Below are 16,760 nucleotides of genomic sequence, written 5' to 3'. Positions count from 1 at the left end.
CATTTAAATGTGGAACGCCTAATAGTCTTAGTTCAGCGGAATAATCCCGTGATTAGCAGCTGAGCGTGGCTGTTGTGTAATGTGCCTGAGGACCACACCATGTGTTTGTGTGTCAGCCTCATGCAAACACAGCTCTTAAGAGGTGGCCTCTGACATCCAACATGTTGTGAGTCACACCATCTAGGACAGGGGTGTCCAAAGTGTGGCCCCGGGGCCATTCGCGGCCTGTAGCTCATTTGTAACGGCCCAAAAATGATCATTCTAATGCTAGTATGCAACCTTTTTTAGACATTTTGCAGATAAACGTCAACAATTACCAGTTAGTTAGTTATGATAGCTTTTTTTAAAACATTTTTTTTAGCTAATTTTGTAGATGTACACCTCTGTCAGGGACTGCTGTCGGTCTTGAACAACAGGTCTTGGTGGTAGTTATTAAGTCTGTAGCCAGTTTGAGACTTAGTTATTAAGTCTGTAGCCAGTTTGAGACATAGTTATTAAATCTGTAGCCAGTCTTAGACATAGTTATTAAGTCTGTAGCCAGTCTTAGACATAGTTATTAAGTCTGTAGCCAGTCTTAGACATAGTTATTAAATCTGTAGCCAGTCCTATACATAGTTATTAAGTCTGTAGCTATTCTTGGACATAGGTATTAAGTCTGTAGCCAGTCTTAGACATAGTTATTAAGTCTGTAACCAGTCTTAGACATAATTATTAAGTCTGTAGCAGCCAGTTTGAGACATAGTTGTTAAATCTGTAGCCAGTCTTAGACGTATAGTTATTAAGTCTGTAGCCAGTTTTGAGACATAGTTATTAAATCTGTAGCCAGTCCTATACATAGTTATTAAGTCTGTAGCTATTCTTGGACGTAGGTATTAAGTCTGTAGCCAGTCTTACACATAGTTATTAAGTCCATAGCCAGTCTTAGACATAGTTATTAAGTCTGTAGCCAGTCTTAGACATAGTTATTAAGTCTGTAGCCAGTCTTAGACATAGTTATTAAGTCTATGGCCAGTCTTAGACATTGTTATTAAGTCTGTAGCCAGTCTTAGACATAGTTATTAAGTCTGTAGCCAGTCTTAGACATAGTTATTAAGTCTGTAGCCAGTCTTAGACATAGTTATTAAGTCTGTAGCCAGTCTTACACATAGTTATTAAGTCTGTAGCCAATCTTAGACATAGTTATTAAGTCTGTAGCAGCCAGTTTGAGACATAGTTGTTATGTCTGTAGCCAGTTTTGAGACGTAGTTATTAAGTCTGTAGCCAGTCTTATACATAGTTATTAAGTCTGAAGCTATTCTTAGACGTAGTTATTAAGTCTGTAACCAGTCTTAGACATAGTTATTAAGCCTGTTGCCAGTCTTAGACATAGTTATTAGGTCTATAGCCAGTTTTAGACATAGTTATTAAGTCTGTAGCCAGTCTTAGACATAGTTATTAAGCCTGTTGCCAGTCTTAGACATAGTTATTAGGTCTATAGCCAGTTTTAGACATAGTTATTAAGTTTGTAGCCAGTCTTAGACATAGTTATTAAGTCCGTAGCCAGTCTTAGACATAGTTATTAAGTTTGTAGCCAGTCTTAGACAAAGTTATTAAGTCTATAGCCAGTGTTAGACATAGTTATTAAGTCTGTAGCCAGTCTTAGACATATTTATTAAGTTTGTAGCCAGTCTTAGACATAGTTATTAAGTTTGTAGCCAGTCTTAGACATAGTTATTAAGTTTGTAGCCAGTCTTGGACATAGTTATTAAGTCTGTAGCCAGTCTAAGACATAGTTATTAAGTCTGTAGCCAGTCTTAGACATAGTTATTAAGTCTGTAGCCAGTCTTAGACATAGTTATTAAGTCTGTAGCCAGTCTTAGACATAGTTATTAAGTCCATAGCCAGTCTTAGACATAGTTATTAAGTCTGTAGCCAGTCTTAGACATAGTTATTAAGTCTGTAGCCAGTCTTAGACATAGTTATTAAGTTTGTAGCCAGTCTTGGACATAGTTATTAAGTCTGTAGCCAGTCTTAGACATAGTTATTAAGTCTGTAGCCAGTCTTAGACGTAGTTATTAAGTCTGTAGCCAATCTTAGACATAGTTATTAAGTCTGTAGCAGCCAGTTTGAGACATAGTTGTTAAGTCTGTAGCCAGTCTTAGACGTATAGTTATTAAGTCTGTAGCCAGTTTTGAGACATAGTTATTAAATCTGTAGCCTGTCCTATACATAGTTATTACGTCTGTAGCTATTCTTGGACGTAGGTATTAAGTCTGTAGCTATTCTTGGACGTAGGTACTAAGTCTGTAGCCAGTCTTAGACATAGTTATTAAGTTTGTAGCCAGTCTTAGACATAGTTAATAAGTCTGTAGCCAGTCTTAGACATAGTTATTAAGTTTGTAGCCATTCTTAGACATAGTTATTAAGTCTGTAGCCAGTCTTAGACATAGTTATTAAGTCTATAGCCAGTCTTAAACATAGTTATTAAGTTTGTAGCCAGTCTTAGACGTAGTTATTAAGTCTGTAGCCAATCTTAGACATAGTTATTAAGTCTGTAGCCAGTCTTAGACGTAGTTATTAAGTCTGTAGCCAATCTTAGACATAGTTATTAAGTCTGTAGCCAATCTTAGACATAGTTATTAAGTCTGTAGCAGCCAGTTTGAGACATAGTTGTTATGTCTGTAGCCAGTTTTGAGACGTAGTTATTAAGTCTGTAGCCAGTCTTATACATAGTTATTAAGTCTGTAGCTATTCTTAGACGTAGTTATTAAGTCTGTAGCCAGTCTTAGACATAGTTATTAAGTCTGTAGCTATTTTTAGACTTAGTTATTAAGTCTGTAGCCAGTCTTAGACATAGTTATTAAGTCTGTAGCTATTCTTAGACGTAGTTATTAACTCTGTAGCCAGTCTTAGACCTATGCAGAGATGGTAGGCGTAGCGCAGGAAAACATGACTTTAATGTCAAAATGCAGGGAAAACAGGAACCAGGAACCAGAAGACAGGAGACAGGAAACAGGCAACAGTATACAGGATACAGCCAACATGAACCAGGAAACATGATAGCAGGAGACAGGAAACAGGCAACAGGCAACAGGATACAATCATCAAGCCCTGACTGGAGGGCGAGGCAGGCATAAATAGTAGCCTGATTGGCAATTTCAACCAGGTGTGCCAGGCTGCCAATCAGGGACGAGTGAGGTAAACGAGCGCTCAGGGAGACATGAATGAATAGAATGAACGGAAGGTATACGGACCGTCCCCGTTTAGGAGGGAAGAGATTACATTTGGTAGATTTAGAAATTCTTGTTAATGTTGCAAGCATAAAAAACCCAAATGTTCACATTGGTTACAAGTATAGAAACGCCCTTAAATTATTATCTTTATTGGAGGAATTGAAGTTTGATTAGCCCATTTTTATATATATATATAATTTCCCATTTTATTGATTTATTTTCTATATTTCTATATTTTATTAACATGAATTAATTGCTCAACGGTCCGTGTACCTTCCGTTCATTCTATTTCCAATTCTTAGATGCAAATCATAAAACAAATTCCAGGCCATATTTTCTATTTTCATTTTTGAAACAAAAGTTGGACAACTATTTAATGACACTTTTTTTTTTTTACAATAACAATTGAATATCGAATACAATTTCCCTGTGGATTTCCATTTTTTATTCAAATAAATCATGAATGAAAAAGGAGCATTAATCATTTTTAAAACACAAAAATAGATTGTTTAGTACATTGTTTTTGTTTTGACTCACACCAACACTCAATTTGTCAAAAATCTCAGTTCCTTTTGGATTGTAATCACTTTGTAGTAATATAAGACTGAATGTAGCCACATCAACGCAATAATAAAATAAAAATTATTTCATTCTCTTTTGTTACATACAATTAAAAATAATTGAAAACATTAAATGTTTTTTGTTCCTAATTTGTAAACGATAAAACAATATCTACAATGTAACAATGTGAACGACACAACCAAAATAAATAAATATTTGAACGGATAAATATTGACCGTATCGCACTAGAATTGAGTCGGTATCGACGCAGTCGACAATAAATCCATGCGTATCATGTAGAGCAGACGATTACACGGAGTAACCGTCAATTAAGCCAATAATGACCGCGTTTTAAACTGCAGGGTCGTGGATGTACGCTTTATTTAAACTTTGTACACATATTATAAACATTTATATTTATTAAGTATTCTAAATGGCGCGATAGTGAAGGTCTCGCGCCCCCCGTCGGGACATCAAAGAAGAAGCTTAGCTTGCTGTTTCCTGTTGAAACTTCAACACTTCGTGAGTTTCTTGGTGTTTTATCGGTAAAAATACATATATATTTACATCAATGTATTGATGAAAATATACATTTTATTTTAATTACAAGACAACATTTCTCATTGACTCTACAGCGTTTTACTTGGCATAATAGTGCGGCTTGGGAACTAATTAGCCATCATGCTAATGGCTAATTAGATAGTTTGGGGGAAAATATGTCCACCATTCTCTCAGTTTATACACAAACTAATGTTGAAGTATGTTTTCTTTCCTTCTCAATGTTTGTTTTTGGTGTATAGCAAATGTAGTGTTGAGAAAAATGGTGAAAGGAAGTTCCAGAAAGGCAAAGAGGGCTGATGGCGGCCTACTTCCGGTCAGGAGCAGAATGTTGACCCGCAGTCAGCTGAAGAACTGCAAGAACTTCTTCCATAAACTCCCACTGGAGGTCCTCCACATCATTCTGGACCACCTATCTGGTAAGGTGCTTGACGCACACCTCACAATATATTTTTTTAAAAAAAATATAGAACAATGACAAATCATTATATGAATCCATCCATCCATCTTCTTCCGCTTATCCGAGGTCGGGTCGCGGGCGCAGCAGCCTAAGCAGGGAAGCCCAGACATCCCTCTCCCTAGCCACTTTTTCCAGCTCCTCCCGGGCATCCCGAGGCGTACCCAGGCCAGCCGGGAGACATATCAATTAATCAATCAATGTTTACTTATATAGCCCTAAATCACAAGTGTCTCAAAGGGCTGCACAAGCCACAACGACATCAGGGCAAGAAAAAACTCAACCCAATGGGATGACAATGAGAAACCTTGGAGGGGACCGCAGATGTGGGGACCCCGCCCCCCTGGGCGACCGCTGCAATGGACGTCGAGTGGATCTAGCATAATATTGTGAGAGTCTAGTCCATAGTGGATCTAACATAATAGAGAGAGTCTAGTCCATAGTGGATCTAACATAATAATGTGAGAGTCAAGTCCATAGTGGATCTAACATAATAGTGAGAGTCCAGTCCATAGTGGATCTAACATTATATTGTGAGAGTCCAGTCCATAGTGGATCTAACATAATATTGTGAGAGTCTAGTCCATAGTGGATTTAACATGATAGTGAGAGTCCAGTCCATAGTGGATCTAACATAATAATGTGAGAGTCCAGTCCATAGTGGATCTAACATAATAGTGAGAGTCCAGTCCATAGTGGATCTAACATAATAGTGAGAGTCCAGTCCATAGTGGATCTAACATTATATTGTGAGAGTCCAGTCCATAGTGGATCTAACATAATATTGTGAGAGTCTAGTCCATAGTGGATTTAACATGATAGTGAGAGTCCAGTCCATAGTGGATCTAACATAATAGTGTGAGAGTCCAGTCCATAGTGGATCTAACATAATAGTGAGAGTCCAGTCCATAGTGGATCTAACATTATATTGTGAGAGTCCAATCCATAGTGGATCTAACATAATATTGTGAGAGTCTAGTCCATAGTGGATTTAACATGATAGTGAGAGTCCAGTCCATAGTGGATCTAACATAATAGTGAGAGTCCAGTCCATAGTGGATCTAACATAATAGTGAGAGTCCAGTCCATAGTGGATCTAACATAATAGTGACAGTCCAGTTCATAGTGGATCTAACATAATAGTGTGAGAGTCCAGTCCATAGTGGATCTAACATAATAGTGAGAGTCCAGTCCATAGTCCACATCATTCTGAACCACCTATCTGGTAAGGTGCTTGACGTACACCTCACAATATATGTTATTTTTAAAATGATAGAAAGATGAAGAAATCCATCCATCCATCTTCTTCCGCTTATCCGAGGTCCGGTCGCGGGGGCAGCAGCCTAAGCAGGTAAGCCCAGACTTCCCTCTCCCCAGCCACTTTTCCCAGCTCCTCCCGAGGCATCCTGAGGCGTACCCAGGCCATCCGGGAGACATATCCATCAATCAATCAATGTTTACTTATATAGCCCTAAATCACAATTGTCTCAAAAGGGCTGCACAAGCCACAACGACATCCTCGGTTCAGATCCCACATCAGGGCAAGAAAAAACTCAACCCAATGGGATAGCAATGAGAAACCTTGGAGGCATTTATTTATGAGCACAATGTATATGAACTGCACTGTAATGTATTACTGTCTGTGTTTGTCAGTGCTGGAGGTCAGTGTATTCTGCTTGGCATCCAAGGAAATGACTAATCATGTGGTGAACTATATCAGCACCCTGGCCTGGAGGAGAAAAGCCATGCTCCAAAACTTCCACATCGCTGCCTGCCCTCAACAGGAATATTTCAAAGACCTTGGTAAGCAATTTGTTATGTTGTATCTATTTACTTTTATTGGGAAATGGATGTACTAGCATGTTAACTGTTGGAATATTTTCATAAGAAGGTGCACATTCGGGATGGGCGTAGGGATGTAACGGTAAGTGGTATGATGATTAACCGCGTTACAATTCCAGATGGTTAGTAATATAGTATATATGTATGTACCTCAAGTAGAAAATTCAATGTGCATTTGAAAGCAACACAAACATTAACAAAGTAATATGGCAGAAACAAAATAATACTATGAATAAATACAAATAAATGAATTTCGCAAGATGGCACCTTATATACATAAGGACATAAGACGTAACGGCACTATTTGTCCATATAGATAAAAATAGTGTTCATGTTTGAGGTCAAGTCCTACACATCGGGCTGCACGATTATGGGCAAAATAAAAATAAAGATGATTTTTAATCAGATTTTAATGTTTATATTTAAAGATATTTCAGTTTTATTCATTTTATTCCAGGTTTATTGTTCAAAAGATGCACCATGCTGCTACCTACAAAGGAAAGGCTGAGGTTTACACTGCAAAAGTTTTTACAGGTAAGGAAACTGATTAGACAAGCTTCATGTTGTGAGGTTCTGTTATTAATTATTACATACATGGCTTATCTTGTTTCACAGGTTCCTTGCTTCATGCAGGAGGCGTGCTCAGTACCAAACTGCATTGGTTTGGTTCGATACGGTGTTTTCCTGCAGGTGAATACCCAACATGTGTGCCAAGATCAAGGGTGTCCAAAGTGGGTCCGGGGGCCATTTGCTCAAAATAATATAAAGAAACTACATAAAAGAACAAACAGGTTAAATGTAACGAGAACAAGTTGTATGTTTTAATCAAACAAAGATGCCATGCAGGCTGTTTTTCCTTTTCTTTTGTTATTGCTCAAAAATAAATAATGTATCAAAATCAATGTTATGAATTATTGACCTATTCAAGGCTCCAATTACCTCACATCAAATATTCCACTTTGACATTTTTTTGAGGAAAAATATACAATTTTGTGTGTTTGCCATAAAACAGCTTTCTTTGAACAAAAGGGCATAAAACAAACAAAAATAAAAATTCCCAATAAAAAATAATACAAACTAACAATCAAATGATAGATCTGAAGGTGATATAGAGACTTGAGTGTAGAAAGTAGAATAATGTATGATTGAAATTAAATATATTATTTTTATGAGTTGGGCCCTTTTGGATCCCCAATAATTTTAGGGTTATTTTTTTTTAAAACTCATTAAAAAAAAAAAAAAAAAAAATCAATGGCGTTATGATTTTTTGACCTATTTAAGGCTCCAATTACCTCACATCAAATATTCCACTTTGACATTTTTTTGAGGGAAAATACAACATTTTGTGTGTTTTCTTTGACCAAAAGGGCATAAAACAAACAAAAAGAAAATACCCAATAAAAAAATTATTCAAACTTAACAATCTGAAGTTGATAAGGAGACTTAAGTGTTAAAAGTAGAATAATGTATGATTGAAATTAAATGTATAACTTTTATGAGTTTTGAATCCCCATGAATTTTAGGGGGATTAAAAAAAAACCTAATTGTTAAAAAAATTAAGTAAAATCAATGGCGTTATGAATTTTTGACCTATTTAAGTCTCTAAACACTTCACATTAAATATTACAATTCGATTTTTTTGCCTTAAAAACTGGGTTGTCGCTGACAAAAAGAGCATACAACATAAATTTTATTTTTTTTACTTTATATTGACAGATACTTCTGATGTTGATCTAGAAATTTATTGTAAGCATTGAATAAAAAACAGTAATAATGATTTTTGTAAAAACATTTTTATGACCCTTTTGGGTCACCAAGACCAAACTTGAGGGTAGCCCTAAAGGTTAATAAATTGGTTTAAAAAAAATATCAAAATGGCCCCTGTATGCTTTAAATTGTCACTGTGCGGCACTCAGTGGAAAAAGCTTGGTCACCCTTGGCCTCGACCCTTAATATTTACAACACATTTTGAAACTTCTCCCATCCTCAGTGGAATAAACACAGACCTTTGCAATCTCATTGCAGACACTAATTGCAGGGTGGGATGACGTTGAGTGCCAAAGAGTGTTCATCTCTCTGTGTGATGTCACCAACTTGCTGCATAGAATTCAGTCCATCCTCACTGGGAAACCCGGTATTTGTCTTTGAAATTACTAAATCAAACTTTTCTTCACATTTTTGGGACAAAGCACCTGAAATGAATGACGTAATGAATCAGATATGGAACAAGACAACTTGTACGACAAAAACATAATATAAAAAATGATTTTCTATATATTGTGTTTTTAAACCTTTTTTGAGCCAAGGCAACATTTTTTCATAACAATGCAATCCAATTCCAAAACCAAACCCGACCCAGCAACACTCAGAACAGCAATAAACAGAGCAATTGGGAGGAGACACAAACACGACACAGAACAATCCAAAAGTTGTGAAAGAAAAACAGTATCAATATTAGTTACTATTTCAACATAGCAGTGATTAAAAATCCCTCATTGACATTATCATTAGACATTTATAAAAAAATAAAAATGAACAATAGTGTCACAGTGGCTTACACTTGCATCACATCTCATAAGCTTGACAACACACTGTGTCCAATATTTTCACAAAGATAAAATAAGTCATATTTTTGGTTCATTTAATAGTTAAAACAAATGTACATTATTGCAATCAGTTGATAAAACATTGTCCTTTACAATTATAAAAGCTTTTTACAAAAATCTACTACTCTGCTTGCATGTCAGCAGACTGGGGTAGATACTGCTGAAATCATATGTATTGAATATATAGAGAATTGTTTTGAATCGGAAAAATATCGTTTTTGAATCGAGAATCGCGTTGAATCGAAAAAAATCGATTTATAATCGAATCGTGACCCCAAGAATCGATATTGAATCGAATCGTGGGACACCCAAAGATTCCAGCCCTAGTATTTACCCTCATAGCAGGCATTTGATTGGCGTTGGGCATTTATTAAAAGGGAGGATTATAATTGTCCGAGTAGATTTTTATACTGTTAAATTTATTACAAAAATATTTACGATAAACAATAAATAATGAAACTGAACAATTTAAAAGCAAAATTATGATTTTAAAGACAACAATTTTCCTCACTTTGTCTCCAGGGTTGAAATGCTATCAAGAGCTGGAGCTCCGTTATTTCTGCCGCCAGGTTTTGCTGGACTTGTCCCCAAATCAATTAGAATGCCAATTCTGGCTCGTTCATCTCTTGAAGCCTTGGCCCCTGGTCAGCCAGGCACACCTCCTGTTGATCCTGTATGGGCCCCTGCGGCCTGAAGGTGAGGAACATCTCCTTCACACACCAGTCCAGGGTGTGACACAGTAGGCATGTAAGGTTTACTCCTCCTTACAGGTGCCATCAGTTGGCATGAGCTGGCGGTGCAGGGGCTGCCTCCGGATTCTCTGTGGGACCTGGCCAGGGCCATTCTTTTGCTCTTCAACAAGCCAGAATTGAAAGATTGGACAATGCAATCAACCATAGCAATCTTCGAGGAGATCACTGGTGACATAGATTTTCAATATTGTATAACAGATAATCAAAGGTAGATGTTTATTGTATACTGAAAGATGCATGGACGTGTTCATGGATCATAAACACCATACAAGGCTTTTTTGTCTCAGTTTTGAGATCAAAACATCCCACTCTATTTCTTATAAATGATTTTATTCCCCGTGTCCAACTTGTTTACAGCCATTCCTGAGCCGTGGCACATGGAGAATGTTGCCCGTCTCTTGGTGCTATGTGGCACTAGGCTGTGCTACACAGTCTTGGCCAGCCGGGCCCTCTGTGGTCGACTCCAAGAGATTTCCAAAATTATTGTCTACATTGTTCTGGTAGGTATTAATATTGTGATTTTAACTCTTAACCCAAAAGATTACCGTACATCAAATCAAACTTTATCTATAAAGCACTTTTCATGCATTAAACAAATGCAACACAAAGAAAGACTCAAACATCAGATACCGATGCCTTTTTTCCACCAAAAGTTGAGGAACATGTAGAAGAAGTGTGTTGCGTTTCCACCGTATTTCACAGTACAGGATAGTTTACACTAGCAGTTGTCAACCTTTTTGACCTTGGGGCCCAACTTTTCCAAAACGGAGGGTCCCAGGACTCACCGAAATATTAACACTGAATTAGTAAACTTACTCTTGATTTTAATCATATTCAATACATACTGTATGTCGAAGCTACTTATAGTTTAACAGGATAAACCTTGTCAAATGATGTGACAGCATGTGTTAATCACATAGTCTATAAGCCTAGTCTATAAAATCCACTACACCTCCCTGATACCGAAGTACATGTCAAACTACTTCCTTAACGTAAATGACCGCCATAACCACAACACCAGGGGGAGCTCCACTAACCACGTTAAACCCAGATTTCGAACTAACAAAGGTCTTAACTCATTCTCTTTCTATGCCACATCAATGTGGAATGCGCTCCCAACAGGTATAAAAGAAAGGGCATCTCTATCCTCCTTCAAAACCGCAATAAAAGTTCACCTCCAGGCAGCTACAACCCTAAACTAACACCCTCCCCGGATTGCTAATAATCAAATGTAAACAATCAAATGCAGATACTTTTTCTTATGCCTTCTCATCTCTCTCTCTCTCTCTCTCTCTCTCTCGCCATGTCCACTACTTGCTGTCCATATCCTACCCCCCCACCCCCCACACCCCTGATAGTAAATAATGTAAATAATTCAATGTGATTATCTTGTGTGATGACTGTATTATGATGATAGTATATATGATAGTATATATCTGTATCATGAATCACTTTAAGTGGACCCCGACTTAAACAAGTTGAAAAACTTATTCGGGTGTTACCATTTAGTGGTCAATTGCACGGAATATGTACTTCACTGTGCAACCTACTAATAAAAGTCTCAATCAATCAATCAATCAAAGATTATCAATGTTTAGCTTTGGTTGATTAAAAAAATAAATACTAACCAAATATATTGCAAATGAAGGAAATCAATAAAAACTGATACATTTACACACTGCTAAACTAAATAAATTCTAACTCAATAAATAATATGTATGTTTTTGAAATAAACTCAGTAAGATTAAAGAGCCAAAGAAAATACAGCTTCACCACTTTAGTCATAATTTTTGCGCTTAAGAAGCTTCTCTGACTTTAGCTTCAGACTTCTTCCTTTTGTTTGATATTGCCTTAAATGCCACAAGTGGTAGAAAGGTGTATTACAACTGAGTACCGCTGCGGCCCATTTGGACCACAACAGCAAAACATATATTATTTGGCGGCCAAAAAAACCCCAACAAATCAGGCTGATGACAAAGTATGGATGAGTGGTTTAGTATATTTCATGTAAATAAACAGACAATACTAGGTCATATTTATTTTACTGAAGTGGAAGTAAAAAAACAACAAAGCAGTCGGATACAAAACGATATGATTTCGAAACAAAGTTTACTGAGTTTTTCATGTAAAATTTCAGGATTTTGTCCACAGTGTCCAACAGTCAGAAAGTCTTCCCCTCAGTAAATGATGAAAGGGGAGTCCTTATGGTTCTTTTTAACTATAAATAACAATATAAAAATAATAAATGTCAGTGTTTATCTCACGGCGACAACACGAACACAATCAGATTTAGCCTTTGCATTAGCATTCGGTTCATTTGAAATTCAAAATTCAAAATTTACTAATATGGCATAAAAAAATCAACATGCTAACATGACAGCATGTTAACTTTTTGTAATGTTAATGTTAGCATGCTAACAGGGGAACATGTAGCATCATTTTAAGATGGTGCCAAGTAACAACAAAATGCATGATTATTAGGTTAAAACGTACAAAATTAGCTTACATGCTAGTAAAATAATAATGTTAGTATGGTTACACTGGAACATTTAGCATGCTTTATTATAATAGCTGCACACACATTTTTTACATTAATTTTTTTCTTTTTTATTGCTTTATTTACTTTCCTATCATACTGTACTGAGTCTTTGATTTATTTCGTACAATTTTCCATTTTGTCTATTATTTGTGCACTTTAATTTTTGAAGTTGTTCTTGATTTATTGTTGTGTCAATTGATTGACCACAGCTGTGACTATTTAAATGCATCACTTCCTGTTGAAAACTGCAAACTGACGAAGACATTTTCCAAACCGATCTGTTTAGTAGCGGCTGCACACTTTGTATTGAAATTATTAGAAGGACACAAATGTTGCTGGCCTTGCTTTTTCTTTACTCCCAAAATTGCGATTGATGTTACAAAATTCATGAGCTGAACAGGTTGGTGTTGGAATTTTTTGAAAATCGGTTCAGAAATGAGGGAATTGTGGAATTTGGAAAGATTACCCATTTATTTGAATTGGAATTTCTGTAAAAACCCGGAATTTTTGAATAGATCACAGTAATAAAAATATCACAAATGCCCTGAATGAGACGAGTGGGTTGGTGGTGGGATTGTGTTTTAATCCGTTGAGAAATGTTGGCATAGTAACACTTCGTAATTGAGAATTATTATCCTGGATTTTTTTAGGAAAAAAAGGTTGGTTAAGACGTCCTGACGAAGTGGAATGTTTTGGTAATAGAATGTCAAGAATGATTTAAAAATGTGAAAGGAGAAACCAAAAGAACAAAGTGTCAGGACTAGGTTCTCGGGTTGTGTTTCTCCAGAAGGCAATGGAAAATTGGCGCGTGCAAGACGTGAATTTAAATACATGATTTATTTTTAACACTAATAAACTAAAAAAAAAGGAAGCAAACAAATGGCGCGCACAAAGGCGGAAATACAAACTTGACTAAGAAACAAAAGACATGCACGTGGGCACAAAAACTATGAACAAAGAAACAAAAACACTAACTGTGGTCTTAATAAACAAAACTTACTTGGCATTAGGGCTGCAACAACTAATCGATTAAATCGATTAAAATCGATTATAAAAATAGTTGCCGATTAATTTAGTCATCGATTCGTTGGATCTATGCTATGCGCATGTGCAGAAGCTTTTTTTTTTATTTTTTAAATAAACCTTTATTTATAAACTGAAACATGTACAAACAGCTGAGAAACAATAATCAAAATAAGTATGGTGCCAGTATGCTGTTTTTTTTCAATAAAATACTGGAAAGGATAGAAATGTAGTTTGTCTCTTTGATCCGATTATTAATCGATTAATGGAAGTAATAATCGACAGATTAATCGATTATCAAATTAATCGTTAGTTGCAGCCCTACTTGGCATGAGAAAACACATGAAAAAGAGCAGCATGGATCATCAGAGTGGCAGGAGTGTGAATGTGTGAGGACGCCAGGACGAACAACAGAAACAGACAGATTTAAATAGTGATGTGATCAGTGAAAACAGGTGCGTGACAAGACAGGTGAAAACTAATGGGTGACCATGGAAACCAAACCAAACAAGGAAGTGCAGCCAGGAACTAAAAAGAGTCCAAAAAACAAACACATGACCAAAACAAAAACATGAACAGACATGACACAAAGCCGGAAATTCCGGGATTTTTTTTGGAACTTGGTTATAGGTAGTTTGAGTTTACAGGAAGGTGAATGTTTTGAAGGTGGACAAGCTTAAATCGGTTAAAATATTGGGAATTGGTAAAGTTTGAAAAATATCAAAACATTCCCGTAAAACTGGGAATTTTGGAATATTGTCGATGGTATTAAGCCCACGAGTCCTGAATAGGCTAAACATTTTGATGGTGGAACGGTGTAAATCAGATTAAAAATGTGGAAGTTATTGGACGTCAAATGGTGGAATAAGAATAATAAAGAATAGATGAAACAAATATGTGTGAATGCTCCAAGCATTATAATACAATATAATATTATATTTAAAAGTACAGTGTACATTATACAGTTGCCACATTGAGCTTCGAAGTTTGCAGCTTCACAAAATGGCAGGATTTTGTTTTTGTCTTTTCCATTATTATGTCTAAAGTATTGGATTAAAGGAGTGTAGAGGTGACAATATGGGAGTTATTTTATGGTCAGAGGGCTCTCATATACACTACCGTTCAAAAGTTTGGTGTCACATTGAAATGTCCTTATTTTTGAAGGAAAAGCACTGTACTTTTCAATAAAGATAACTTTAAACTAGTCTTAACTTTAAAGAAATACACTCTATACATTGCTAATGTGGTAAATGACTATTCTAGCTGCAAATGTCTGGTTTTTGGTGCAATATCTACATAGGTGTATAGAGGCCCATTTCCAGCAACTATCACTCCAGTGTTCTAATGGTACAATGTGTTTGCTCATTGGCTCAGAAGGCTAATTGATGATTAGAAAACCCTTGTGCAATCATGTTCACACATCTGAAAACAGTTTAGCTCGTTACAGAAGCTACAAAACTGACCTTCCTTTGAGCAGATTGAGTTTCTGGAGCATCACATTTGTGGGGTCAATTAAACGCTCAAAATGGCCAGAAAAAGAGAACTTTCGACTGAAACTCGACAGTCTATTCTTGTTCTTAGAAATGAAGGCTATTCCACAAAATTGTTTGGGTGACCCCAAACTTTTGAATGGTAGTGTAGTTTTAAACTGTGTCCTTAATTGTGACAACTTATGATAATAATTCAGGGAGGTTATGTCAAACAGGTAGCCCTTGGTTTCTTCCACACCACTTGCATGCCTCACACAAGTTGGTGATCGCGGTTTACTCAGTATTTGACTCATCATGGCACGAAGGGTGTGTACATGTCTTGGAATTGTCAGCCATTTCTTTGAAACGCGTGCATTTTTGCGTATCCCTCAGGTGTGTGAAAAGGATGGCTATCAAATGACTTGGGCGGTGAAGTTGGTACAGCAGATCCACGCCGGCTTCAGCTCAGCCATCGAAAAGGTCGTCTTCATCCACCATCTGGAGAACATGTTCTCAGAGGTCACCAGGGAGTTTTATATGTTTAATGTAGAAGGTAAGTGTCGGTCACAGTGTTATTCCGATGAATGCAATACACCTGCCACAAGCATTGTCATTCACTTAGACGGGAACTGCACTTTTTTGGGAAATTTGCCTATCGTTCACAAACTTTATGTGAGACAAGCACACATATGTTTTTCTTTTAATGCATTCTAACTCTCAAATAAACACTAGCAAGAGTCAACTAGCCATGGAGGTAATGGAATTCAATCTATTCCACCTTCAAGCACATGCAAATAGTCATGAAAATAAAGACAACACATTGAATGAGAAGGTGTGTCCAAACTTTTGGCCTGTACTGTGTATTGGAAACCCTTTAGCGACAGCCACATTCATAAAAACACGTAATATTTACGTATTTTGTTCATTTAAAGCATGTCTTGCGTAGGGCTGGGCGATATGGCCTTTTATTAATATGTCGATATTTTTAGGCCATGTCACGATACACCATATACTGTATATCTGGATATTTTGCCTTAGCCTTGAATGAACACTTGATGCATATAATCACAGCAGTATGATGATTCTATGTGTCTACATTAAAACATTCTTCATCATACTGCATTAATATACGCTCATTTTAAACTTTCATGCAGAGAGGGAAATCACAACTAAGTCAATTGACCAAAAGTGTATTTATTAAACAGTTATTAAGCAGTGGAACAAACATTCATGTAATTTCCAAAACAGAAAGTGCAAGATTGTCAGACATTTTAAAACAAGCTACGTGTGCACTTTTGTGCATGATGTCACTAAGATGACATATCAAAACAACACTAAATTAAAGTGCACTTTTTGTACAGAACGCTACAATAGTTTAAAACAAATAAAGTGCACTTTTTTGCATGATGTCACACAAGATATTTCAATAAGTGTCAAATAAAAATGAGCTGCATAATAGGAAATCAAATAGTGTATGTCCTTCACTATGTGGTAGGTTCCTGCGGCGGTTATCTCCTTCTGTTGTTGACTATTTTTTTCATACGGTGTTGATGTGGAATTGGTTGCTAGGGCATTTTGTTGGTGTGGCACCAAAACGGAGATGTTGACATGCGGAGTTTCAAGCACTCTTCATTTTCTAGCGGGTGACTTTTCAAATGATGCTACAAATTAGCAGTAATGCTACTTTTTGTAGCAACGCTTTTGACGCATACTTGACATATTACGGTTGTCTGTTCAACAT

At 36.5% G+C, this 16,760-nt stretch overlaps 1 protein-coding gene across 1 annotated transcript in view; it reads left to right on the top strand.

Annotated features, from left to right (window-relative positions):
* Positions 1 to 4,051: 4,051 nt before the first annotated feature.
* LOC133663179 (F-box only protein 47-like) overlaps positions 4,052 to 16,760 on the top strand; it is a 15,090-nt gene continuing 2,381 nt past the window's right edge. Inside the window, exons 1-10 of the mRNA XM_062067458.1 lie at positions 4,052 to 4,295; positions 4,574 to 4,750; positions 6,442 to 6,591; positions 7,088 to 7,164; positions 7,246 to 7,320; positions 8,656 to 8,764; positions 9,759 to 9,932; positions 10,007 to 10,156; positions 10,346 to 10,488; positions 15,413 to 15,572. Of these exons, the coding sequence (XP_061923442.1) occupies positions 4,594 to 4,750; positions 6,442 to 6,591; positions 7,088 to 7,164; positions 7,246 to 7,320; positions 8,656 to 8,764; positions 9,759 to 9,932; positions 10,007 to 10,156; positions 10,346 to 10,488; positions 15,413 to 15,572 (1,195 nt within the window). The 5' untranslated portion in view covers positions 4,052 to 4,295; positions 4,574 to 4,593. The remainder of the gene's footprint in view (positions 4,296 to 4,573; positions 4,751 to 6,441; positions 6,592 to 7,087; positions 7,165 to 7,245; positions 7,321 to 8,655; positions 8,765 to 9,758; positions 9,933 to 10,006; positions 10,157 to 10,345; positions 10,489 to 15,412; positions 15,573 to 16,760) is intronic.

The sequence above is a fragment of the Entelurus aequoreus genome, linkage group LG13 (genome assembly GCF_033978785.1).
Source record: "Entelurus aequoreus isolate RoL-2023_Sb linkage group LG13, RoL_Eaeq_v1.1, whole genome shotgun sequence".
In the NCBI taxonomy this organism is placed as follows: Eukaryota; Metazoa; Chordata; class Actinopteri; order Syngnathiformes; family Syngnathidae; genus Entelurus; species Entelurus aequoreus.
The sequence above is the reverse complement of the archived record's forward strand: the minus strand, read 5'-3'. Positions and strand labels throughout refer to the sequence as shown.